We start from the raw sequence: 25,898 nt of genomic DNA, 5'->3' as shown, positions 1-25,898 counted from the left end.
CACAGGCCTCCACAAAGCATCTAGTAAGAAAGCCAAAGGATAAGATGTTGCATTTCTTTTAAAATAATTTAAAATATATTAAATTTTCCAAAGGCAGATTTTGTTTGAATGAGGTGTCTTGATTAGATAACTATACACCACTGAAGGAGAACAGTACTTTTAAGGAGCTAGTTGTGTTTAGGGGCAGAGTTGAGATTGGCTGATGAGTCCAATGAGTTGAAGCAGTCAAGTCAGATCTCGTACAGAAGAAAATCAGCTGAAATGATGACGACACCAATTCTTCACACAATTAAGAAGAGACATCTTCACAACTGTTGGAATTGAGTACTATGGTTTTTAGATACCATTGAGAAAAACACAGCTGTACCTTAACATCTGTTGAGGAAATACAAATAAATATGCTAACTGGCAAACAACTGACAGATAACTCAGTAGCCACTGGAACAGTCATGCAGTTGAGGAATACGTTCTGTGTAACCTGACACACAAATCTGTCACCTCCGTCACATGCACACCATTATTTTTTTAAAAAAGCCAAATCTACTGTCTATCAGGAGCATGGCCTCTTAAGTCACCTGGACTTGAGCTGATAATGCCTCCCACCAGACATCTCTATGACACCTGTCCTGCGGGCCAGAGGGGAGCAGGGGGAAGGAGAGCCCTTGCTCATATCAGAGCCCCTCTGACCAGGACACAACTTCTGCATCTGGATCAGTGGCAGATACTTGGCAGAAGCCACACTCCAGTCAAGGGAGTGGTAACTTTTCTTGCTGCCACAGAGGTGTGAGGCCCAGGTGCCCCCTCAGTGAAACAACTCCTTAACTGCACTCGGAATCAAAATGACCAGAGGGCCCAGCACTGCTGTGCATAAGTGGACTGAAGGTAAAGCTCAGGCTCCATCACTGTCCCTCTTCTATGACTTGACACTCATGTGTCCTGGGGAAGAGGCCCCGGCGGGTCCACTGGAATCTGGCTTTGCTACATTCTGTTCACAGCTTCCCAAACAGAAATTGTATTTCAACCCAAGGCCAGATGTTTGGCCCATTATTCCACCTACTCCTTTGTCGGGAAGATTTATCCTGCTACAAAGAAAACAAGTAAGACTATGGAGACTGGCTTAGAAAGTCCTGTACGTGAGGAACTCTTTCATTTTCTTGGGGATTGGCAGTGCTAGCACTTGGTATGTCGTGAGGAAACTTCGAAGGGCTTTCCGGCATAAGTGCTTCAGTGATGACAGGACCCTAGGAGCCGTCCAGAACTGGACGTGGCCATCCCTTGTCCTGAAATGAAACAGAAGACAGACCTAGGAAATGTCTTTTTCACTGTGATAGTTATTAACATTTCTACTGACTTGCACTGGCAGGAGACTGCAGAGAGTGAAATGCAACCTGGACCTTGGAAATACATGTAGAGGTTGTGGTGCTGAATAATTAAGGCTGCTGAGAGCATTACGAGAACTCTAGACACCTTTGATTCCAAAATGCTATCTCTGGGAATGCAGGCCTTTATAAATCATACTATGGCTTCAAATGTTATGGGGCAGTGCGCCACTTACTGAATTACAGATGTTCCCTGTAAGGTGGTCTCTGCAAAAATGGTTTCCCATATAAATTCTGCATCATCTTAATTTCTGTTTCCTTGCAGACTTGGCCTGTCAGGTAGCATGAATTGTAGGTCTTTCATTACATTTAGGTTAAATATTAAAAGTGAATGATAAACTACACTGGCAGAAGTGAATATTAGAATTTTATGTAATCTTAGATTTCCTTAAAGCCTTCCTCATAGGCAAGAAAATTCTAGATGCTTTCCTTAAAGAGCTGCATGGAATACTCAGCAGAAATCGCTACCCATCTGTTCAGCTAACAGATACATACCCTGTGGCAATAACTCCACCGTGTGGAAAAAATGTGCAGCAAAGACCATTGGTCATAGGAGCAAATGCAATCGGAGTCTTCAGTTCCAGGGCCCAGATCCTGAGGAGCCTGCAGGAGAATGGGACATGTCAGTAGGCCTGAGGTCAGACCCCAAAGGTGATGGTACAAGTCCTTTCAAGCACTTGGCTCTGAGGCTGCATAAAGAGGTTTCTCTTCATTACCTGTCATCTGCCACCGTGGCGAGGTACAAGCCTTCAGGGGAGAAGCACACAGATCTCAGGGAGCTGATGTGGACGTCGCTGTCATCCATGGGGGGGTTGAGCTGGGTGTGGCTGAGAAGAAGGACACAGGACAGTAGGTGGGCCTGGAGTTCCGGCCACCCTCCACCCTTCAGTGTTCATCCCCAGGCAGGAGGCCAAACTGCATCGGCCACGAAGAGGTTCCAGACATATCTTAGACCTTATGTGGAAAACCTGGGGATTTGCAGACTGGGTAAAAGACAACTGGAAACAAGTGCATTTCATAGCTCCAGTGTCTCATGGAGAGGGCTGAAGAGTTACCAACACTCCCTGTGCTAATTTCCTTATGCAAAGTAGGTCAGCCCTCACTTCAATGCCCCAGTACAAACTGAAAGTCTTTTTTAGGCTAAGATACATGATAATTATAGAACTACCTATTATTTGCTTCAGAAAACAAAGAGACAAAGAGGAAAAGGAGACCAAGTTGGTGAGAACATGAAAACTCACTTTGGAAATAACAGTTTCGATAAGAGGATCATTCTGAACCTGCTACTACAGTTATTAGTAAATGGAAAGAGAGAGTCACTGTGGGTTTCATAACGCTGAATCCAAGCAATACAGTGAGCCTCCGATCACAGGAGACTTGAAGGCACTGGGGGCTCATTTGAGAACTTCACTGACAAACACTGCTGTACACCAGTGCCTTAGAATAAGCAGGACCACACTGTGTCCTGCACCAAGATAGGTTTCTCATCGGTCACCCCACCAGGAAGCTGAAGCAGGGGAGTGGTCCTTACTGAAGTGATCGCAGCCGCTCGCCAGTGTAGGGGTCCCACATGATCACATTGGTATCATAAGAAGCCGTGACGAGCAAGGCAGAGTCAGGGGAGAAGTCACAAGACACCACGCTGCTCTGGTGGCCCTCTAGCTTCCGGATTAATGTGTAGGAACGCATGCTCCACAGAAAGACCTGTGGGAAGAGCAGGTGCCTGGTCAGGGTGGAGACAGCACTCAGGACATGACCAGTGAGGGGAAGGTATAGCCCTGCCTCTCCCGGCTCTACAGCCAGGGGAAGCCAAGCCCTCCACCCACTCTTCTAAGTTTCTTCCAGAGCGCGTCATTTGGGCTTAAATAAAGTGATGGGTTTAAATTCTTGAGGCACCTAAGCAAGGGACGTGCTCAAGATGCTTACTTTAAGGGAGATCAATTGACTGACTTCAGGAAGATGGCCGCCAACACAGCTCAGGGGAGGTATCTGGGTTCTGCTTCTGAGCTCTCTTAGCAAGTAGGGCAATGCATGCTGAAGACCTAAGCCAGTTGCTATCTTGCCCTTTCACTTAAAACCAAAAACGGGTCAGAGGTGAATTCCAGGGCACCCAACAGAGCCATCTGATACCCTTCTTTGGTTTACAGGACCACAGAAATCTGCCCCAGAGCTATAGGTCTGACCTGGCTCATTAACTTAAAACTTCCGAGAATCATTAGAAGAATAATTTTTTTCTTCAAGAAAACTCTCACTTTCACCTAGTTCCAAACCTCAAATCAATGATTAACCTCCTGGGCTGTACCAAATAGTGGACTCTTAACTTTCCCAAGTCAGTCATAGCAACCAACAGCTTGATGCAGACACAAAACTCAAACGGTTTCCAAACTGTTCCTGGGTTTCCAGTACTTTTCTGTAGACAGGATTTCAGGACAAAGTTCAAGAAGGTTCTGTATGTTTTATGATTTGAAATGGAAATCCTAATCAGATGGATTCAGATTAGATGGTTCAAAGGAAATATGGATCCAAGTGTGGGTTGCAACTTTTAAAATCTTCAGACTCTGAGGGGGAAAGACATTTAAAAAGCACCACTTTCCCATCTTGTGAAGGCAAATGGCCCTCCAGTGATGGAGCAGGTCCATGTCACAGTGCAAATCAGAAGGCAGGCATGCAGGAGGGGCCTCAACGGGCAGCACGGCTCCCGCTGGGGTGGATCTGCAGGCGAGTTTCGAGGACAGTGGCTTGCTCACCCTCTCACACACAGGCCTCCACGTCTCATGGAACTGAAGCAACACGGCAAAGGGCACCCCTAGTTTGAGACTCACCGACTTTTCTCCAGCCGCGGAACATAGCATGCTGCAGTCTGGTGAGATGGAACAGCAGTAAACCCACTGCAGGTGGCCCGATAACACCTGAATCTGTTTACCTGGCAGAGAAGTGGGAGCACATGGTTAGCCAACTCCCAGAACCACAAAGCAGGAAGCCCAAAAGCCAGCGGTGGTGGCCTGCCTACCTGCTATATCCAGCGGTTCTCCAGCAGCTGAGCCCACACTCCCCCCTTTTTAATTTGTAAGATAGTTGCTTTATAATATTGTGTTGGTTTCTGCCATATATCAACATGAATCTGCCATTGGTATATACACGTCCCCTCCCTCTTGAACCTCCCTCCCACCCGCTCTGGATTGTCACAGAGCATAGGTTTGAGCTCCCTGAGTCATACAGAAAATTCCCACTGGCGATCTCTTCTACATATGGTAGTGTATATGTTTCCACGTTTCTCTGTCCATTCATCCCACCCTCTCCTTCCCTCACTGTGTTCACAAGTCTGTTCTCTATGTCTCCATCTCTACTGCTGCCCTGCAAATAGGTTTTATCAGTACTATCTTTCTAGATTTGGGCTCCTTTTTTAATGCAGAGACATATGACAAGACTTGTCATTTAAATGCCTGAAACCTATTAACATGACATTACAATGCCCAAGGGAAATCATTACTAACTGCTTCACCAAAATCCACAAGGTCAACGGGATAAGGGCTGGCTGCAGATTAGATTGGACGCGTTCCTTTCATAGCAGACTATGGAGAAGGAAACGGTAACCCACTCCAGTATTCTTACCTGGAGAATCCCATGGACAGAGAAGTCAGGTAGGCTACAGTCCACGGGGTCGCAAAGAGTCGGGCACGACTGACCGACGGAACGGAACGGATTCTTTCCACGTCCCCCAACCACCTGGATTACTCTGAAGCATCCTCCCAAATTTGAGACCTTCAATTCTCTGTCATTTACGCTCTGTAACGGTTTCCCCCGGTCACAGGATCCCCCTCTCCACACCTCGCCAGGATGAACGGATGAGCAGTGGTGCAGGGTCATTAGGGCCACGTACTCTGAGGCAGGCAAACTTGGGCTTGAACCCTGGCTCCACTGTCTACTCAGCGCATTATGCTGGGACACTCGTTTCATCTCTCCAGATCTCCATTTTGGGAAAAAATCAAATGCCCAACAGAGGAATGGATGGATAAAAGGTAGTATTCCAGCTGTTAAGCCACATGAAATTAAGGAACTAGATTTTCCATGGAGTGTTTAATTTAAAAAAAAAAAGCAAGATGCAAAAAAATGTAAAAAATGAGATTCCATTTTTGTGAGACAATTACCCCCCAAATCCATGAACGGAAACGTGAGTGTCTGAATAGATCGTGTAAGTACAGAGAAAAACACGGACGAGAACATGGAAGGCTCAGCATGGGTGACAGCACCACAGGGGTGATTATGGAGGAATGTAGGTGAGGGGAAGTGAAACAGCTCAGGGGGAGAAACCCCAACAAAGGGGGTGAATGGCTATGGTCATACATGTGCATTTATGGATTTATGTGTATGTGTGAGTATATATTGGAAATACATTTTTTAAAGTCATGGTTTCTTTAGCTGTAAGAAGAGCACCTGCCCCCGGGTAGGTGTGAGTGAATATATCAAGGAAGGGCAGCAAGGCAAGACCGGGCACCTAGAGACACAGCTCTGTCCCTTCTCTCCTTGAAAAGCCCCAGTAATTGGCCTAGGCCATTCTGCCCACTCTCGGTCCCCTTCCCCTCCTTGCCTTAGGTGGTGGCAAGCTGCCTGTGGACACACATTATCAATGGTGCTGCCTCTGAGCAGTCCTCCCAGTCTGCAGGCCCACCTCGGACCACGCAACTCCAAGCTCCACAGCAACGGGCAGAAAAGGCCCCAGGGCTCTCTGTGTGATGAGATGCCTCCAGGTAAGGCCACCACAAGCACCTCCTTAGTTGTCTGACAAGCTATCAGGTTTGTTTCTGAGGAAAGGAACAGGTAAGCTGGAGCTGGAACAGTCACAACTTGGACTTTGCACGGTCAGGGGACAAGTGTGCACTTCACGGCCACGTTGCCACTTCCTCTTTCTGCCACCTCCCCCCACAGCCACGTCTCTGCCCACATGAGGGAGATATATCCTGGAAATAAATTCCTCTTCCCTGTGTCACCATTCCAGCTAAGGATCAACACCAGAGATGAATGGAATTCTTCATCAGGCCACTCCTGGATACTGTTCTGCTTAAAGGAGAAATGAACACCCTGCCCCACCCCACCCCTAGCCTGAGAGAATTCTTCTAACCTAGATTCCAACTGTATCTCTAACAGGAAGTACCCAACATGGATGACTTCTTCTCAGTCACTGGTTCTCAACACCACGCGATGTCTGAAGACATTTTTGGTCGTTACCACTGGAGAAGGTGCTACTAGCGTCTCACGGGTACGAGAAGTATTCTGCTTCAGAACCCACAGGTTGGCCCATTACAAAGAATTATCTAGCCCAAAGTTCAAGAGTGCCAGAGCTGAGAAAACCTATTCTATACCATGTATTTTCATCAGCGGTGAAAACTTGTTCTTGATGGTCAGAAAAATCTTACCTATTTTATGTACAAAGCATAGATAGGCATTCAGCACCTGAACAGATACACAGTGTATCTCTGGTATGAAAATCTCCCAGGTAGTGGGGGTGGGGGGAGAGGTGACTAGGAAAAGTATGTCTAAAAAGTCTCCTTAGGAGGCACTAATAGAAAAAAGGTTGAGAAACACTGTTCTGGATAAAATGACACTGGTCAAGCAGAGAGAGGGGCAAATAGAGAGTATATGGGGGCTTCCAAGTCATCCCTTCACCTCCATACCATGTTTATTCAGGTCCCAGATGCGAAGAGTCTTATCCCGAGATGCAGAAACCAAAATCAAACTGCCACTGGGTGTGAAGCTCAGATCTCTCACGACATCCTGGTGGCCGGAAAGATTCAAAAGCAGGAGCCCTAGCGTGAGAGAGCGGGGCACTAAGTCAGGGGGAGACGAAGCCCTGGTCCTCCGGTCACGGCCACATCCCTTGGTCAACAGGCCGTCCCTAATCAGAATGTGCAAGCGAGCCCTGGGGGCCTTGATCCCAGCCAGAAATGACCTACCTGTCTGTACCTCCCAAATCTTGATCTGCCCATCATTGAGCCCAGTAGCAAGGATCAGGCAAGAGACGTCTGGCACCTGCGGATGGTGGCGAGTCCAGAGTTTCTTGCTGGGTGGAGAAGGCCATGGGCTGAAAGCCAAGCCCCAGACAATCTGCCCACAGTCCAGTGTCTTCTCCTTTGGGCTGCCTCGCCCTTTTGTCTCATTTTTGCTGCTTCGGCTTTTGGCTTCGAACCCTTTAGGGATGCTAGGGAAAGCAGAAGAGTTCTTAATGAATCTGAAACTGCCACCAAGTCAACCAACCTTTCACTCTGGGGTATCTAAGCCTTCGAAGTCCTAGAAACAACTCTGGTGAATTCTAGCATGACTTTTCTTCCTGTTTCTTTTTAGAATGTGTGTAACAGGGACTTCATTGGCCGTGGCTCATTCCACTTCTGACAGCTCTGCAGTGGGGTGTTCTACCTTGTGGGAGAACTAGATCACAGATGCTCCAGGGAGTCATTCTCTTCTTTGGAAAGTTCTCCTGGGTTTTGGTGCATGGAAGGAGAGAGACATTCAGTGTTCCCCACGAGAAAGAAAGCATGCTGTAGGTCTGGAACTAGGACAGAACTCAGAGCCTGATTACCCATTTGCTACTCGCCTGCCTCATAACACTCCTTTATCTCTAGCTTAGAAAGCACCCTAGGAGCAGAAAAATAAACCCCTTTGTGGCCAACTGTTTGCTTAGTACACACGATTTCCACCTTCCCTCACTTTGCTCTGATCCATAAGTGAGGCTCTTTCATTTCTTTTCTGATGACTCTTCCAGCCCAGGAACCAACCAGCAGGGCATCAAGGAAAGAACTCAGAGCTGTTCAGAGGTACACTGACCTCAAAGATCTTGTAGCCCAAGCCTTGCCTTTTACCTTCTACTTATGCTGAAACACAGGCCTAGACAAGCTAAATAAGACTCTACCCCTAAGAAACAGGGCCCAGCCCACACTCTGCCTCACATATTTCTCAAAGGAACAAGCAATTAAATTGCCCTGCCATTCAGCCCGCAAATGCAGTTTCTGGTCTGCGGTATACTTTACCAGTGCAAGTACTCAGTCCTGCTTTTCTGTCTGACTCTAACCACACTCTCGGGTTTATCAAACTGAAGGAACGGCGATGATAAAAGCTGGAACTCATTTCCATGAAAAGTCCTATAGTCGACGTACATGCAGCTGAACCTCTTTCTGTATTCCATTTGTTCCCCAAAAGTTAGGTAAATCATGCTTTTGTCAATTGCGTGGTTGAAATATATTCAAGAACTTTAACCAAGTTCACCTACAAAACTGGCAGCAAGAGTCTGAGGCCAGTGTAGGTTCTTTCAGCTCCGGAAACCCTATTATTCCACAGCAGAGGCTGGCAGGGAGTGACCAGGCAGGCAGTCCGTTTCGAACATGAAGTCTGCTTGTTTGCCTGCATCTCATCGAGGATTACTTGTCCTGATGGAGACAAATGCCCCCAAAGCCAAAATATTTACTATCTGGGTCTTTAAAGAAAAAGTTTGCTGACTCCTGGTCTAAATGGCCAAATGTGCTCTGAAAATTTGTCATTCTGACAGAACACCTGAATATGACAGTGAACGTCTTTTCAATGAAGGCTGCCCAGTGCACACGTAGCCCCAGACAGGCCAACACGTGCACTTCAAAGACCTGCCCGGCTCTGACTTGGGAGCCTGAGTTGGCCATGCAAGAGCTCTGCAGGATAGCTTGGAACCTCCAAAGTTACCTTTTATTTCTTTCATAAAATCCTAACTTCTATATTTGAATTAAGAGATGCATCCGTAGCTACCTGACTCCAAAGGAATTAAGGCACATTTATATATGAATTCATTTTAACATCACAAATTTTTTTTCTAGAACAAGATATTAAAATCTCCATGCTTGGGATAAAGGTAACTTTCCCATGGCCACAAAATCGCAGGCAGAATCAGAGCCAAGTCTTGGGTGTCCTAGCCTAGTGTCCAGCAAATGCCTTGGACTTCAGAGTCTGCAATGAAATCAAAGGGTGAGCTACGTGGAAGGCAGGGGGTGGCTCGGGACCCAGGTAGAGTCATTAGAACTTAAATTCATCAAAATTAAAGTGTCTGAAAATATTATTTCTAAAAGTAGTACATTATTTCATTAATATCAATTATTTGCTCAATCTTGAAAGCACTGTATGATTTCTTAAGTGTGTAACAATCCTAACAAGAATATAAAGGACTCAGATTTTCTTTTAAAGAACTTTTAAAATAACAATTATTTCAAACTATAAAAATAATAGTGGAAAATGGGGAAATTTTGGAAATGAGAAAATTATAAAAATTACCCAGATCCTAACGACAAAGATCCGTCTAGTCAAAGCTATGGTTTTTCTAGTAGTCATGTATGGATGTGAGAGTTGGACTATAAAAAAAGCTGAGCTCTGAGAATTGATGCTTTTGAACTGTGGTGTTGGAGAAGACTCTTGAGAGTCCCTTGGACTGCAAGGAAATCCAACCAGTCCACCTAAAGGAAATCAGCCCTGAATATTCACTGGAAAGACTGATGGTAAAGCTAAAACTCCAATACTTTGGCCACCTGATGCGAAGAACTGACTCATCTGAAAAGACCCTGATGCTGGGAAGGATTGAAGGTGGGAGAAGGGGACGACAGAGGATGAGATGGTTGGATGGCATCACCGACTCGATGGACATGAGCTTGAGCAAACTCCGGGAGATGGTGATGGACAGGGAAGCCTGGCGTGCTGCAGTCCGTGGGGTTGCAAAGAGTCAGACATGACTGAGTGACTGAGCTGAACACCACTCTAACCACAGTAAACACTGTATCATGAATTTTTATTTATGTATATACATGTTTTTCAAAAACAAATTTGGGATCATACTGCATAGAGTTTCATAGCTTGCTTTTCTGAGTAAGCCTTGTACTGTAAATATTTCCTCAAGTTATTACTCTTCAAAATATATTTTTCCCTAAAATAAGTAACATGCCATTTAACATTCTAAACAATATTCCCTTCATTATATTAAAAGATACACAAAAAGGATTAATGCTCAAATTTCTATTTTCCCTAATTAATATGGGAAAGATATATTTATGTCTAGTAATACATATATATTTGAATACAGAAGTGAAATAACAGATTTTCCACTTTATGCTTTTTAAAAAAATTATCTTTCAGACTAAATCTGCATCAGACCCAAGTCTGGATACGAAGCTGAATCCCTTGCATTTAGACTAGGGGATTAATAAATAAGGAATGATCTTGACATTTTCATTAAACGAGTGTAGAAGGAATTGAAAAATGTGATTTAAAAAAAAACAAAAAACAGGGCTTCCCTGGTGGCTCAGTGGTAAAAAATGCCCCTGCCAATGCAGGAGACATGGGTTTGATTCCTGATCCAGTAAGATCCCACATGCTGTGGAGCAACTATGGAACCTGTGCTCTAGAGCCCAGGCGCTGCAACTACTGAGCCCACTGTGTGGCAACAACTGAAGCCAAAGCAACCTAGAGCCATGCTCTGCAACAGGAGAAGCCACAGTAACGAGGAGCTCTCGAACCACAACTACAGAGTAGCCCCCATTCGCCACAACTAGAGAAACGTTTGCACAGCAATGAAGACCAAACACAAATGTAAATAAATAAACATTAAAAAAAAAAGCATACACTGCAATCTTTGATGGCTGCAAAAATATCAGATGGCAATGCCATAGTTTCCTTAACTGTTCTTCTCGTTACCAGATTTTAAGCTATTTCTGATTTTTGCCTATCATATGATTAATTTCATGTTGAAAACCAGTGTATGTAATACATGACCTCCCATTTACAGCAACATGGGTGAACCTAGAGGCTGTCATACTGAGTGAAGTAAGTTAGAGAAAGACAAATAACATGTTATAGCACTTATATGTAGAATCTAAAAGAAATGGTACAAATATACTTATTTTACAAAACAGAAATAGAGTTGCAGATGTAGAAAATAATTTTATGGTTATGGGGAAAAAATGGTGAGGGATAAATTGGGAGACTGGGATTGACATATACACATTGCTAAATATAAAATAGATAACGAATAAGTACCAACTATACAGCACAGAGAACTCTATTCAATATTCCATAATAACCTATATGGGAAAAAAATCTAAAAAGAGTGGATAAATGTGTATGTATAACTGATGCACTTTGCTGTACAGCAGAAAATAATACAACATTGTAGATCAACTATATGTCAATAAAAATTTTTTTAAAAACAAATAAATGGATGACCTCATTTCTGAGATTTTTTGATTGCAGGAAGAACAGTTTTAAGATCGTTGCAATGGCCTTCCTTCCAGAAATAGCACAAATGTACACCCCTCAACCCCTGTAGCGTGCAAAGTACTCATCTCAGCAAACATGCATCAGCATTACCTATTATCAAGGCAACAAGTTTCAGACTGAACTTATGAAAAACTTTTTTATGCGACTTATAAAATGCTTAAAGCAAAACAAATGAGACCTTCAAGGGCAGGGGCCATGCTTGATATATTTCAGAATTCTCAGCCCTTGGCTCCTGGTCAGGAAAGGGAGATTTGCAAAAAATGCTGGCTGAATAAATAAATACAGACATAGAGTTGCCCTGAGACAAATGAAAAAAATGCAGATACTGGGCCTTCTGACCGGGAGCTCACAGCCTTCAAACACTGAGACTTGTCCAGCCCAGAGAAAGAAAAGCTAGTTAACATCAGAAACAATGGTTGATAACAAAAAAGGCAACTAGCCAATTTTAAAATAGACCAAGGATCTGAACAGACATTTCTCCCAAAAAGATAGGCAAAGGGCCAGTAAGCACACTGGTGGGGGTGGGGGGCGCAAGATCAGCAGTCAATAGGGAAATGCAAATCAAAGCCACAATGAGATGCCACTTCACACCCACTCCGATGGCTATGCTGCAAGTGTTGGTGAGGATGTGGAAAGTCTGGGAATCTCCAACACTGCTGCTGGGATTATAAAATGGTGCAACCACTCTGAAAACCAGCCTGACATGCCCTCAAATGGTTAAACATATATGAAAACATACATCCACACAAGATACAAAAACATAAATCCATACAAGAACCAGTATGGAAGTGTTCGCAGCAGCATACTTTTTAATAGCCAGAAAGTGAAAACAACCTAAATGCTCACCAGCTGATAAACATATAAAACAAAATGTGACATCTCCATAAAATCGAATATCATTTGGCAATAAAGGAAAATTAAGTCACGGAGCATGCTAAAACACAAGATAACCAACAAAATAGTAACCTAAATGAAAGAAGCCAGTCAGAAGATGACATAATGTACAATTTGATTCGTGTGAAATGCCTAGAATAGGCAAATTTTTAAAGACAGAAAGTAGATTAGAAGCTGGTCAGGGCTGGAGAGGAGAAGGGGAAGGGTATTAAAGAATGATGGGTTTCTTTTGGGGGTGACAAAAACGCTCTAAGATTGGTCATGATGATGGATGCACAACTCTGTAAATATACTGAAGTCATTTAACTGTACACTTTAAGTGGGAAAATTGTATAGTATGTAAATTATACCTCAATAAAGCTGTTAAAAAAAACACTTGGGGCCATCAACAGAATGAGGTTTCACAGGTACAGGATGAAGGCCCCTGGAAACCCCGATGATCAATTTCTCAACTGTCCGGCCACCTTCCCTCTCCTGCTCTTGGGCAGGAAGTCATTTGGGAAAGTTCCCCAGGACTTCCTCATTCCTTTGGGTGTGAAAGAACTTACAACTGCTCCTCCAGCGGCCAGGGGATCAGCTTCACAATGCAGTGTCCTTGAGACCAGGCGAACCAGGAACCATCCGGGGAGAAGGCAACACTCCACGTTTCACAGCTCGACTTCCAATCAAACTGGTGGGGGCGCCCGGGCTTGAGTTCGGCCAGCAGCAGCGGCTCCTCTGGGGCAGGAGACAGCATACTTCAAGAGGGCACCCTTGCCTCACCGGAAAAGGCAGAGCCCAGCCCCCCAGCACCTTGCTGACTCAGACACAGGAAAGCAGAGGTCGTCCCCTGGCAAAAAGTGACAGTCTGGATTCCCGGAGGGAGTTGTCATTTAAATGACCTGAGGCAATAACAGTAGCCACAGGCCAAATTCCAGTGGGGTTACTCAGTTCTGGCACTGCTGGTTAACCATGACTCAGAGTAACCTTTGTCAGGGTGAACCCAGTGAAGGCGGGCCTCGTTTTCCCATGAAAGCCCAAAGAGGAAGAAAGGAGATAGGCCAGGCAAGGATCGAGCTAGAAGGTACTGATCAGGAGGCCTTCACGTGTACTTAAGTTCTCTCCCGAAAGGAGTCTTTGAAACGCACAGGCTTCCCCTCACTTGCCAGCATCCCTCCCATCACCAAGGCTAACACTGGCCCTGCTCACCACCTCTTGATCTGCCCTCCTCTTCCATCTCCTCTCTGTTTTGGCTTAAATCTTCATCCCATCTTGCCCAGGTTTTTTACAAGATTCTTTTTCTTTTCCTGCCCCTAGGGACCCTGCTAAAGCTGAAACACACATTACATCACAATATTTCTTTCAAATACATTCCAAGGCACCCACTTGCCTACCACTAAAGGCAACCTTCCTCCCCACTCCACTGGCCCCAGCCTCCCCTTTCTGGTCCATGCCGCGTGCTGGCCACACAGGTCTCCCTGTCATGCCCCAAGTAGCTCATTTGAGTTTACACCTGGACTCACATTCTGTTTATGAGAATCCCACCGAGATTAGCAACTGAAAAGCGTACTCAGATCTCACACTATCAAAGCGGAAATAAGTCCTACCCTGTTTATTTCATTGCTCACCTGTAGTTATCAATTCCCTCTGCCCCAACCCCATTTCCAGCTCGGAATTTATACAGCCTCCTTCAAACATCAAGCCAATTCAATCCTTGTTTCTCGGGGTGAAGGGTGGGGGCTGGACTGGTGCTTCTTCATCGACCTGAAGGGCAGTCCCTAGTTCAGCTCTATCCTCTGACAGAAGATTCTCAATGGCTGACAAAGACTGTTAGTTCAAGGCCTTCAGAACTGATCCTTTGATTGTGATACATATGAGTACAAAAACTGGCTTCCATCCTGAATGAGGTCACTGTCTGATGAGTATGTTCCACTTTAGCAGTTTTGAGACTGACCCTTTCATAGCTGTTACCAGATAGATACTAATTTAACAGCTCCTGTTTTGTATATTTTAGGACATATCTCTATACGTCTTCTCATAGTTTGACCTTGTTAAAATCAGGATGAGTCAAGTGATGACTTCTCATAGTTTAATAGGCAGTATTTTTTTCAGTGATACATAATGGCAATACAATCCATGATCTCTTAGATTCAATGAATGAGATGGTAAACATGCATATATGTATATAATATTTTTATGTGTGCATATATATATATAATATTTCCTGATGTATGAATTATAGGAAAATACAGGGGTACATCTTATTTACATGGATATATTTTGCTGAAAATTATCTTTAAATAGAATTTTAAAAAGTTATATCAAGACTTTGTGGCTTCGTATTTAAAGAAAATTTTAAAAGTTTCCTTTGTAGAGAATATTCATTCCCCGAGGTTCTATGTGGAAATCTAGGTTTTGAAATATTAGGTCTGTTTCTGTCTAAACCGGCATTTGTACAGGCCGAGGTAATTCCTCCTAGAAATTTGTATTTTTGTACATGTGATCCCTTCACTTATACAATTACTTGTGTAATCGAGCATACTCCTCTGGATGTGAATATTTGCATGGTAGGACATTATTTTATATTTCAAATCGAAAACAAGACTCAACGTTAAGCAGCAATCCTGTGGTGTTTTCTTTATTCTCATTATTTCTAGGTATCTTAAGGTAACAAGGCCTTACCCTCTCAATGATTCCTTCATGTAATCCAGTTCTCAGTTGGGGGCACTTCTGTCCCTTGGGGACATGTGGCAATATCTGGAAATATTTTGGTTGTTCCAACTGGGGGTGGGGGTGGTGCTGCTGCTGCTAAGTCGCTTCAGTCGTGTCTGACCCTGTGCGACCCCAGAGACAGCAGCCCACCAGGCTCCCCCGTCCCTGGGATTCTTCAGGCAAGAACACTGGAGTGGGTTGCCATTTCCTTCTCCAACGCGTGAAAGTGAAGTCGCTCAGTCATTTCCGACTCTTAGCGACCCCATGGACTGCAGCCTACCAGGCTCCTCCGTCCATGGGATTTTCCAGGCAAGAGTAATGACCAGAGTGGGTTGCCACTGCCTTCTCTGGGGGGCGGTGCTCCTAGTATCTAATGGGTGGAGGCCAGGGACACTACTAAACATCTTACAGCGCACAGGACGACCGCCCCCAACTCCCACAAGAAAAAAATTATTTTGCTTAAAATGGTCAATGGAATGGTGTTGAGGTTGAGAAACCAGGAGTAGTCAAATATTAAACGACATTGACCTGGAGGTACATTTTTATCACCAGACTTTATTCCATCTTGGTCTAAGAGCCACACTTGGTTCGCTTCCTCCAGGATATGCATGTCATCCATCCTTTCAACGCCACGCAGGCTCCACACAATATGAAAAGGGGTCATCCCCGACTTGTCTCTTTTCTTGACCTCCCAATCCAGACCCATGAACAAATTCTATCAAGCCTGCTCCCAAAAGACTTGGCAAACCTAACTTCCCTCCACCTCATAGCTGTTTATTCTCAACTATGTAACACCATCTCATCAATATCAGCTCATCTATCCAACATTATCTCTAAGTCGCTTCTGACTGCTCTCCTAGCCCCCTCTCTGGCCCCCACCAACCATTCTACTCACCTCTCAGTGATCAGTTTCGATCCATCTCAGAATAAAAACCTCACCCTGCCCTAGAAGTCCTGCACACAGGCCTTTTCTCACCCCTTGGTGGTGCTCAATTAGTTCCAACCTCAGGGTCTTTGCATCAGCTATTCTCTCACCTTAGAATATGTGAAGAGACAACCCTTCTCTGATCCCAAGTCAAGGTTCTTCATAACTTCTCACTTTATTTTCTTTACAGCACAAACACCATTGTGATCATTATCTGTCACCTTCCAACTAGGACATCAATGCCACAGAGTAGGGACCTTGTATGTTTATCTCCAGTGCCTAGCAGAGTTCCTGGCAGACAGCAGGCCAGCAGTAAATATTTGTGGAATAAATATACATGGTATCTCTCCATAATATACATGAAATGAAGTCCCTTAGACTGTTATGATGTCTTTGCCAAAAATTTAACATGAAATGCTTCTTAAACATAAGCCATATCCAGATTTCACACTCTATTTCTGTCATTTGGGGATTTAATCTCTTGCTATCTCAGGCTTGGGAATTCAAAGACTAAAATAAGGAGATAAAAAAAATGAAGGAACTATGAAGATTCTGAAACAGAGTCTGAGCCCAAACTAAACTTGGCAGCTGGAAGAGAAAGCCATAATTAGTGCAGAACTTAAGAAAAAAACAACAACAAAACAAAAAACCCAGAGGCAAGAGGATCCAGCTTCACCTAGGATTGTACCTACCCTGGACCTTCTTGGTGAAAAGGCCTATGGATCCGAACTTTCTAATTAAACATTGGGATGTGTCTGGATAATCAAGCGGAGTGGAAAGATACGTACCATGGGCCTCTTCTGTGGGAGGAAATTTGCCTGCACACAGAGACGGAAGCTATGAAGGGCTCTAGCTGGCAGGAAGCTTGATTTATCCTGCCTTAGGATTTTTACGTTAGCCGTTCCATCATCCTAGAAAACTCGGCCTGGCTGGGCCCAGAGCCTTGTCCAGATTAGGCCTCAGTGCTGGTGTCAACGTCCGAGAGACCTTCCTGGTCTCACTACCCAAAGTGGCCCAGTGACTTGCGTTCATGGCACTGAATTTTCCTTTTAACCATCACTCACCCATCTTCTCTTGACTGCTTGTTTTTAGGTGACTGTAGTTTCTCTCTTCCCCATCCTCACTTCAAACTGTTCACTGCTATCAGGCTGCACTGTCCCATTCAGTAGCCACTAGCCACATGTGGTTACAAACCTTCTGAAATGTGGCAAGTCCCAATTAAGATGGGTTGTTAGCTACACAATACATGCTTTATTTTGAAGACTCAGTACAAAAACAAAAATCTAAAAATGTTCAATAATTTATCACGATTATATATTGAGATGACATTTTAGATATGCTGGATTGACAAACATTTAATTTTAAGGTTAAATCCACCTGTTTCACTTTTTTAAGACCGCTACTAAAACATTTCAAATTGCATATGTGGCTTGAGGTTATAGTTCTATCAGCCAGCACCGGCCTAGAGAGTGCCTGACATACAGCAGATACTCAATAAATATTTCAACGTATAAATGCATTCTAACCACTACTCTGAAGATATCTACTGTTGCCCATTGTAATCCCATCACAATGGCCTTTATTCAGTTTCAGAAGAACATAAAACTGACCTTTTTTTAAAACAGTAGCTTGGCAGCTCTCAGTAACAGCCCACACCCCAAAACACAGTCGTCAACCATTAGGGAAAATCCAGAACTGGAAACAGATTCCTGCTAAAAAGGGAGACTAGCTCCAGATCACTGTCAGATATAAGCTAAAAGGAGTCAATGGAAATGACAGCGGAAGCTAGAAAAAGATTCACATAAGATTTCAGACAAACAGTAGAGGCCATTTAATAAGAGTTCTATGGGTAACACTCACTGAAAAGAAAGCCCTTATCTAGATGGGAAAGTAGACAGAGCTACCTCTACACCTGGTATTGAATGCCTGACTCCAGCGAACAAAGAAATGTCACTTCCCAAATTAAAAAGTTACACCACCCTGGGGGAATCCCCTGATTTCAACCCACCCACCCACCAGTAATCCCTAGTCCATCCAAGGAGTCAGGGAAACATAAAATCACCCACAATCAAAATCTTCCAGACCAGAAAGAAGCTTGCACTTCACTGGAAGAATACAAAGAGGTTCTGGAACAAATTCTGAGCCCAGGCCTTGACCCCTTCATTGAAATTTCCCCTAAGGAAACTGCCTTTAAGCAAGGGAGTATATTCAAGAGTTGGGACTCCCAGAATAAACCACAAGCCCACCCCAAGTTTCTATATTAGTGGGGTTTAGAGGCAAAGTGGTTGGAAAGATTCTGAAGCACGCGCCTTGAGGTTTGGCCTTAGCACAAGCACACCATTCCCACTGAGGCTGTATGTTCATTTGGGCTGACCCTCCAAGTGCTTCCAATATTCTCTGACTTCCACACGGTTTTCTCATACAGCTATTAACAATGATAAAGGCAAGTACCTCACTCATCGGTGTATCCTAACTTGTCCCCCCATCTATGTCACCAGGCTCGCAATATGGGTTTTCAAATGGAATTCCAGACCCGATTTTCACGCGCAGGCAAGTTTGAGAAGCTCCCAACCGCCCGCTAAGGCAGATACTATTATTAGCCCATTTTGCAGATACAAAAGACACTTGTGTTAAATGGCTCGTCCACAATCACACAGCTTCTATGGGGGCAGAGCGGGCTCCCACCCAGACCTCAAGTGCGTCACCTGACACCTGGGCACCCACCCCCTCCCAGGAATCAAAACACCCACCCCTCCGAGGGCCTGGCGTCCCAACCGGGCGGTGGCGTCCGGCCCCAGGCGCCCCCCACGGTCCCGGGGGTGGGGAGCCCCGCTGCGCGGAGGCCCGTAGTCCCCGGGTCCGGCCGGGAGACGGGAGAGCTTGGAGACGGGGTGGGGGCCGTTGACAGCGAAAGTGAAACAAAGCTGGGCGCCGGGCGTGCACCTCGCCGCCGGCCGACGCGGACGTCCCAGGCCCGGGGCCCCACGCCACCCCGCCCCCGCGAACCGTTCCCGGCCGCGCCTGGACCCCCACCCCCGGGGAATGGGCCCTGCCCCGCAGGCGGGGGGCGCGCGCCGCGGCCCCACTCACCTCCGGCCTCCATGGAGGACGCGCGCGGCCTCGCGGCGGGCGCCTCAGCCCCCCGGGCCGCCGGCCCTCATGCCGCCCCCACGCAGCGCGCCCCCGCCCCGGCCCCGCCGCCGCCGCGCCCGCCGCCGCCCGGAGAGGCCATCAGCTGCTTCCCGTCACATGGCGGCGGGCGCGGGCGGGGCCGCGCGGGGGGCGGGGCCGGGGCGGGCGAGAGGCCGGGCGCCGCGGGCCGGGCAGGCGGGCCCGGGGGCCGCGGCCGGCGAGGGCTGGCGGGGCGTCGGCGGTGTGGGGGCCGGCGGCCTCGGGCCGGATCGAGCGCGGGGGGCGGGCAGCGGGACTGAGAAGGAGAGGCGGAGCGTGGCGGGCAGGAGAGCCCGGGGTTTGGAGGCGCCTGGTCCCGGGGACCGTGGGGGCGGGGCGCGTTAAGCCGGGGCCGGGCTGGGGCCCGGAGGAAAGCGGGGCTGTGCGGCCAGGATCAGTCCCGGGCGAGGGTGGTACTGAGCGAGAAGCCGGCGTGGGAGGCGGGCAGGTGAGGCCCGCAGGGTAAAACGCGGGTGGGGGGGACTCGGGGAGCTGGGCCAGCGAGGGCACGGGGGTGGGAGAACCCGGGGGCAGAGGGCACGCCTGCGGGAAAGCTGGGAGGAGCGGGGCGCGGGTGGAAAACGGGGCGGGGGAGCTGGGGCAGAAAGCCGGGCTGGGGGAGAGATGGGTCAAACGGAGTGGTGAGGACTATAAGGGCCAAATAAGGATCGCAGATGGAGGGAGGAGGTGTGGGTTAAAAAAGGGATGCGGTGGAGCTGAGGGAAAAACGACGGCTGGGGTACGGAAAGGCATCGGGGAACTGAGGAGATGGGGGGAGATGGGACAGGGTGAAAATCGGAGTGCGTGGGGGCCGGGAATCAGTTTGCAAAGTGAACCAGAAAACCCAAGGAATCAGTATTGGGAAGACAAAAAGCGAAGACTGAGGAAAGAATTGGGGTGGGAGGGTGAGGGTCTGGGAACCCCGGAGAGAGGGAAGAAATGAGAGGAATAAAACTGGGAACCTGAGGGGGCAGGGAGCTCAGAGGTTAAATGGGAGCCGCGGTAGAGGAATAAAGGGGCTGAGTGCAGGGTCAGTGGAAGGGGTCGTTTTATTAAAAAATGGGAACCAGAGAAAGAAAGCCCATTGGAAAGTGGAGGAGGAAAACGAAAATGCTGTGGCTATAAGGGGTAGAGGGTAGGGGGCAAACAGCCAGAGAAACAGAGGAGTTGGGCTGGAAAAACAGAAGCTGGTAATAAACACACAAACATGGAGTGAAAGTGGCTCAGTCGTGTCCGACTTTTTGGGACCCCATGGACACAGTTCATGGAATTCTCCGGGTCAGAATACTGGAATGGGTACTCTTTCCCTTCTACAGGGGATCTTCCCAACCCAGGGGATCGAACCCTGGTCTCCCGCATTGCAGGCGGATTCTTATCAGCTGAGCCACAAGGGAAGCTCCAACACATGGAGAGACTGGCTTAAAAAGAACGTGGGAAACAGGTGACAGTAGGAAACACGGGTTTGGTTAGAAGGTAAGGAACTTGAAAATGGGACAGCTTTGATTAGAGTTTAGGAAGCGTTCAGTTCAGTTCAGTTCAGTCGCTCAGTCGTGTCCGATTCTCCGCGACCCCATGAATCACAGCACGCCAGGCCTCCCTGTCCATCACCAACTCCCGGAGTTCACTCAGAGTGAAGTAAAGAAACACAGGAGAGACAATGACCCAAGAAAAAAGCCTCTAACAGGGACAGGGAGTGGAGTTGGGCCTCCTCAAGTGGGAGTTGAGGTGAGACTTTGTTACTGTTTCTGTTCAGTCATTCAGTCGTGTCTGACTCTGCCACCCCATGCTCTGCAGCAGGCCAGTCTTCTCTGTCCTTCACTGTCTCTCACACTTTGCTCAAACTCATGTCCATTGAGTCGGTGATGCCATCCAACCATCTCATTCTCTGTTGCCCCCTTCTCCTCCTGCCCTCAATCTTTCCCAGCATCAGGGTCTTTTCCATGAGTTTGCTCTTTGCATCTGGTGGCCAAAGGACTGGAGCTTCGGCTTCACAATCAGTTCTTCCAACGAATATTCGGGACTGATTTCCTTTAGGATAGACTGGTTTGATCTCCTTGCTGTCCAAGGGACTCTTGAGAGTCTTGTCCAGCACCACAGTCTGAAAGTAGCAGTTCTTTAGTGTTCAGCCTTCTTTATGGTCCCAATTCTCACATCCATACATGACTACTGGAAAAACCACAGCCTTGACTATGCAGACCTTTGTTGGCAAAGTGATGTCTCTGCTTTTTAATACACTCTCTAGGTTTGTCATAGCTTTCCTTCCAAGGAGCAAGTGTCTTAATTTCATGGCTGCAGTCACCATCTTTAGTGATTTTGGAGCCCAAGAAAATAAAATCTCTCACTGTTTCCATTTTTCTCCCCATCTATTTGCCATGAAGTGATGGCACAATGCCATGAACTTAGCTTTTTGAATGCTGAGTTTTAAGCCAGCTTTTTCATTCTCCTGTTTCATCTTCATCAAGAGGCTCTTCAGTTCCTCTTCCCTTTCTGCCATTAGCATGGTGTCACCTGCATGTCTGAGGTTATTGATGTCTCCCGCCAATCTTGATTCCAGCTTGAGCTTCATCCAGCCTGGCAATTCGCATGATGTACTCTGCCTATAAGTTAAAATAAGCAGGGTGACAATATACCGCCTTGATATACTCCTTTCCCAATTTTGAGCCAGTCCATTGGTCCATCTTCAGTTCTAACTGTTGCTTCTTGACCTGCATACAGGTTTCTTAGGAGGCAGGTAAGGTGGCCTGGTATTTCCATCTCTTTCAGAATTTTCCACAGTCTGTTATCATTCAGTCAAAGGCTTTAGTGTAGTCAATGAAGCAGAAGTATGGGGACTGCTATTATCTGAGCCCAGTGAGAAACTCCAAAACCACCAACCACTGCAGCGACCCAACAGCTTGAAGAAACTGTCTTTTCAGACAGTCCATCAGTCTACTGCTCTATGATGATTTCTACCCTAACCGTTTAACGTTAGAAAACAGGCAGTCTGACCAAAAAGAGAGATGTATTTGAGGATATGCAAATAGAATGGAGAGAGAAGAGGGTAGGTAGCATCTACAAGACATGGAAAAGAATAAAATGGCAGCAAGAACAATATTGTTACCAGTAATGGGAAAGCTAGTTAAAAAAAAAAAAATTGTGGATGGTAATCCCATTTCCCCAAATCTTTGTTTACTAATCAGGTCTAAATGAATATCACTAAAGCATTTATTTAAAAATAACTTTATTATATTACCTTAAAAAACAAATCCATGTTCTAACATCAGAATGAATTTCTCCCAACCCCCCACCTCCATACCAAATATTAAAATGTAAGTAGTGCAGAGAGAGCTGTTTCTTTCTTTTTACAGCAGTTCCTGGCCAGGACCATGGTGAGAAATACCAGTTGGCACATGTTGCATCATAATAAATTTTACTCAACAAAGATGATTTTCCAGGTTTCAGTGCCTAGGTTAGGGAGATTTTCCATCATGGGTTTTCCTGCTGCAGTAATAGTAATAGGTATGTGCTTGTGAGAATGGAAACTGATATCAAAGCCACAGGATTATGGGACCCTCTCCCCAAGGTCCACCAGGTTTTGCGGAAAAGGAATGTCAGTTGCAGTGGCCCGGAAGTATTTCTCTTCTAGGTTCTGATAAGCATATCTCCTGATCTCCAGTTCACAATTCATTCAGGTAAGATTTTTTTTTTTTTAAAGCAACATAAAGAGTTGGACTTTGCCACAGAAAGTCTATAACCCACTGTCAACGACATGCTAGTGAAGTTGGGGATGGGTCATCTTAAAGAACAGGAAAAAAAGCCCTAATTCTTTAAAAATCCTTAAAGCTTGAAGACCCCCCACCCCCACCCCAGTACTTCAGCTCTTAACTGACCCAACAATATTATCTGTGCACACAGGGCTCAGATATACGTGACAGCAGTCACGGCTCAGCTGGACAAGGGTTTATCATGTTTGGCACCAAGACTGAAGCTCCCATTTGCAAGGGGAAAATCCTTTCTTGAAGATTTCCTAACAGGTGTGCATGCAAGAGAAGAGGGAGCATTTCTGTCATCTTGCAAATCATTGTCTGCCTTCCAGGTAGGGAATTCTTTCTCCCCCTGCCTACGTTTCTTTGCTTTTTCCTTTTTAAAATATAGTTGCCTCTGCACAGTGGACTGTCAGATCCAGAAATGGATTCGTCAAAGACTAGCTCAGTGTTCAATGACTTTAAACACAGCCTGTCTTAAGTATCCCATTCTGAAATTACACTAACTTAGACTGGTGAGAGTGGTTAAGTACATGAGGTTCCATGCAGCAAAAGATCCAGCCCATCAAGAGAACAAGGCCATAGGTATTCCTGAGGGGTGGACACTGCAACCAGTCTGTGACTTCCACAGTGTTCTGAGCTGAGGACAGGGCTCTCACTTCTGGTGACTTTCTGTTTAGTTCCTTCATCCAAGAAAACTGACCTGCCCCAACCACACTTGCAGGGTAACCCTGCAGATAACCAGCTTCTCATCTTAGAAGTCCCAGGCCCTGTTATTGGAGAGGGAAGTTCTCCTTTAAGTCTTGCCTGTTAGAGCAGAATATGTAGTGTTGAAGAGTGCAAATTCAAGTCAGATTTTCAAGTTTAGCACACATATTTTACACCCTTAGAAGGTCCCTGACGCTTAAGAGATTAGGATGAAATCAGAAAGAAAAGGGAAAAAAAAAACCTCTGTACAGGGATCTACTGGAAACAATAGCAGCTTCAACTCATCACATGTTATTTTCATTCAGAACTTAGCATTATTGAGCAGCATATCCTCATAACATCCTTAGGAAGGAAATATGTTTTCCCAATCCCATTTCTGAGATCAAGAAACCAAGGCCACAGGTCTACTATGTTACAAAACATTCCTCCTGCCTTTTTCAAAGCCACATGAGAAAGGAAGGGTGGGAAAGTCAAAATTAATAGTGCATTACCTAAGAGGCTTTTCTATAAATATGAAGCTCTGACATATGTGAGGTTCTGGTGAAAGGCACTTCCTCTTATCGGCCCCTATCTCTTTTGAAAAGAATTTCATCTCCATGAGAGCAAAAATCCACAGGAGAGCTCTGATGATGCCCTTGTCTGGAACCACTCTACAGAGAATGAACGGCCCAGGCAACAGTTTGTAACTGAACAGCTGATACCTTTTTTCCTTCCACTGGAGAAGGCAAAGGAGAAGGTAACTAACATCTGCAGAGCATCTGCTAAGCACTTTCACATCCTGAAGGACCTCAGTCCCCACCATAACCCTGTAAAGTAGGTGTGGTTTCACCCATTTCACAGATGAGGAAATTGAGGCTCAGGGGAAAAGGTAAAGCTACCTGCCCAAGCCCATGAAACAGGCAAGGAGCCAGGTCCAGATTTAAGCCTGGGTGTTTCCAACTCAAATCCCAAAGCAAAGTGCCTCCCTCTGATTAACAGCAGTAGCTGGCACCTCTTCACCTTTCCAGAAAGCTGATGTTCACCTGGTTCCTCAGCTCACCTAGGCAGTGAGAAAGGAAATGTACTTATCACCCCACACTGTTCCCTTGTGTACCGGGATGGGCTAGTTACAGACCTTTAATAGTGACAAAGGACAGCGAGGCCTACTGTCTCCCCCTACTCCTGCTCCCCCATCTCAGCATCAGTCAACCTGGAGAAAGCCCAAATGCAGCTTTCCCCACACACACTACCCATTCCCAAAGCTTTTCACCATCGTTGAGAAAAGTTACAGTCAATCAAACCAATTTAGAAAAAAAAAGGAAAGATGAAAAAAGAAAGGTAGGAAAAATGTATGTGTGTTTTCCTATTTTGCTGAGAACCTCCAAACCCTTTGCAGCCCTCAGGCAGGGGTGCAAGTCAAATCAAGCAGAATATGCAGCTCATCTTGAACACAGCTTTCCCAGCTTTTGAGACAGGATATCAGAGGACAGCTGTCTTCTTCACACTGGCCTGTCTTCTTGAATGGCGTCATCTGTATGGGAGGGAAAAGCAGACCCAGCTCTGAGTGGTGCTCTCAGTAGAGATGACTCTGTCTCCCCCTTCAGTTTTCTTTTTCGGGAAGGTGGGGCTGCTCAGCTTGTAGGGTCTTAGTTCCCTGACCAAGGATTGAACCTGTGCCCCTTTCAATGGAAGTCTTAACCCCTGGACCACCAGGGAAGTCCCTCCCATCAGTTTTCAGTCACCTTGATTTCCAGTCCTTTACTGGTGAGTTTAATGAATGAGCAGTTGGAGCAGGGTGGGTTTCCCTGCTTTTTACCCATTCTTTCTACTCAGAATCCACTGACATGCTTGACACTGTCCACATTTCTTGGCTCCTGACATTCCCCTCACCTGGACCACCCTCTGCTTTCTGCTTGTTCAAACTCAACTGTCCTGAAAGACATGCCTCATAGCCCACATCTTTCACAAAATGTCTCCCAACCAATGCATTCCTCTGGGCTCTCATCTTTCTCCCGAGGTCCTGTAATTTGTAAAAGTATCATTCATCAGGCAAGCAATCATTCCTTTGTGCCACAACTCTACTACCCCCGCAAAGGGTTGGTTAAATCTTCCTTCTGTTTTCATTTTCCC

General features: G+C 46.1%; 2 protein-coding genes across 4 annotated transcripts in view; both read right to left on the bottom strand.

Annotated features, from left to right (window-relative positions):
• Positions 1-314: 314 nt before the first annotated feature.
• On the bottom strand, positions 315-19,406 carry WSB2 (WD repeat and SOCS box containing 2). Of its 3 annotated transcripts, none has more exons than XM_055405574.2 (9): positions 19,258-19,406; positions 13,100-13,268; positions 7,331-7,575; positions 7,052-7,183; positions 4,202-4,302; positions 2,911-3,083; positions 2,096-2,206; positions 1,875-1,982; positions 315-1,280 (listed from the first exon to the last, which is right to left on the bottom strand). In XM_055405574.2, exons 1-9 carry the CDS (start codon positions 19,268-19,270, stop codon positions 1,118-1,120), a joined length of 1,215 nt encoding a protein of 404 aa, XP_055261549.1. In that variant the 5' UTR covers positions 19,271-19,406; the 3' UTR covers positions 315-1,117. The 3 variants fall into 3 exon arrangements, with proteins under 3 accessions (XP_055261549.1, XP_055261547.1, XP_055261548.1); XM_055405572.2 differs by lacking the exon at positions 19,258-19,406 and adding an exon at positions 13,740-13,861; XM_055405573.2 differs by lacking the exon at positions 19,258-19,406 and adding an exon at positions 13,743-13,843.
• A 3,135-nt stretch (positions 19,407-22,541) lies between these two features.
• The window catches only part of VSIG10 (V-set and immunoglobulin domain containing 10), a 53,779-nt gene continuing 50,422 nt past the window's right edge, over positions 22,542-25,898 (bottom strand). Inside the window, exon 10 of the mRNA XM_088827859.1 lies at positions 22,542-25,299. Within this exon, the coding sequence (XP_088683985.1) occupies positions 25,268-25,299 (32 nt within the window). The 3' untranslated portion in view covers positions 22,542-25,267. The remainder of the gene's footprint in view (positions 25,300-25,898) is intronic.

This window comes from Moschus berezovskii, chromosome 19, assembly GCF_049115385.1.
Source record: "Moschus berezovskii isolate FMDL1 chromosome 19, NW_MosBer_1.0, whole genome shotgun sequence".
NCBI lineage: Eukaryota > Metazoa > Chordata > Mammalia > Artiodactyla > Moschidae > Moschus > Moschus berezovskii.
The sequence above is the reverse complement of the archived record's forward strand: the minus strand, read 5'-3'. Positions and strand labels throughout refer to the sequence as shown.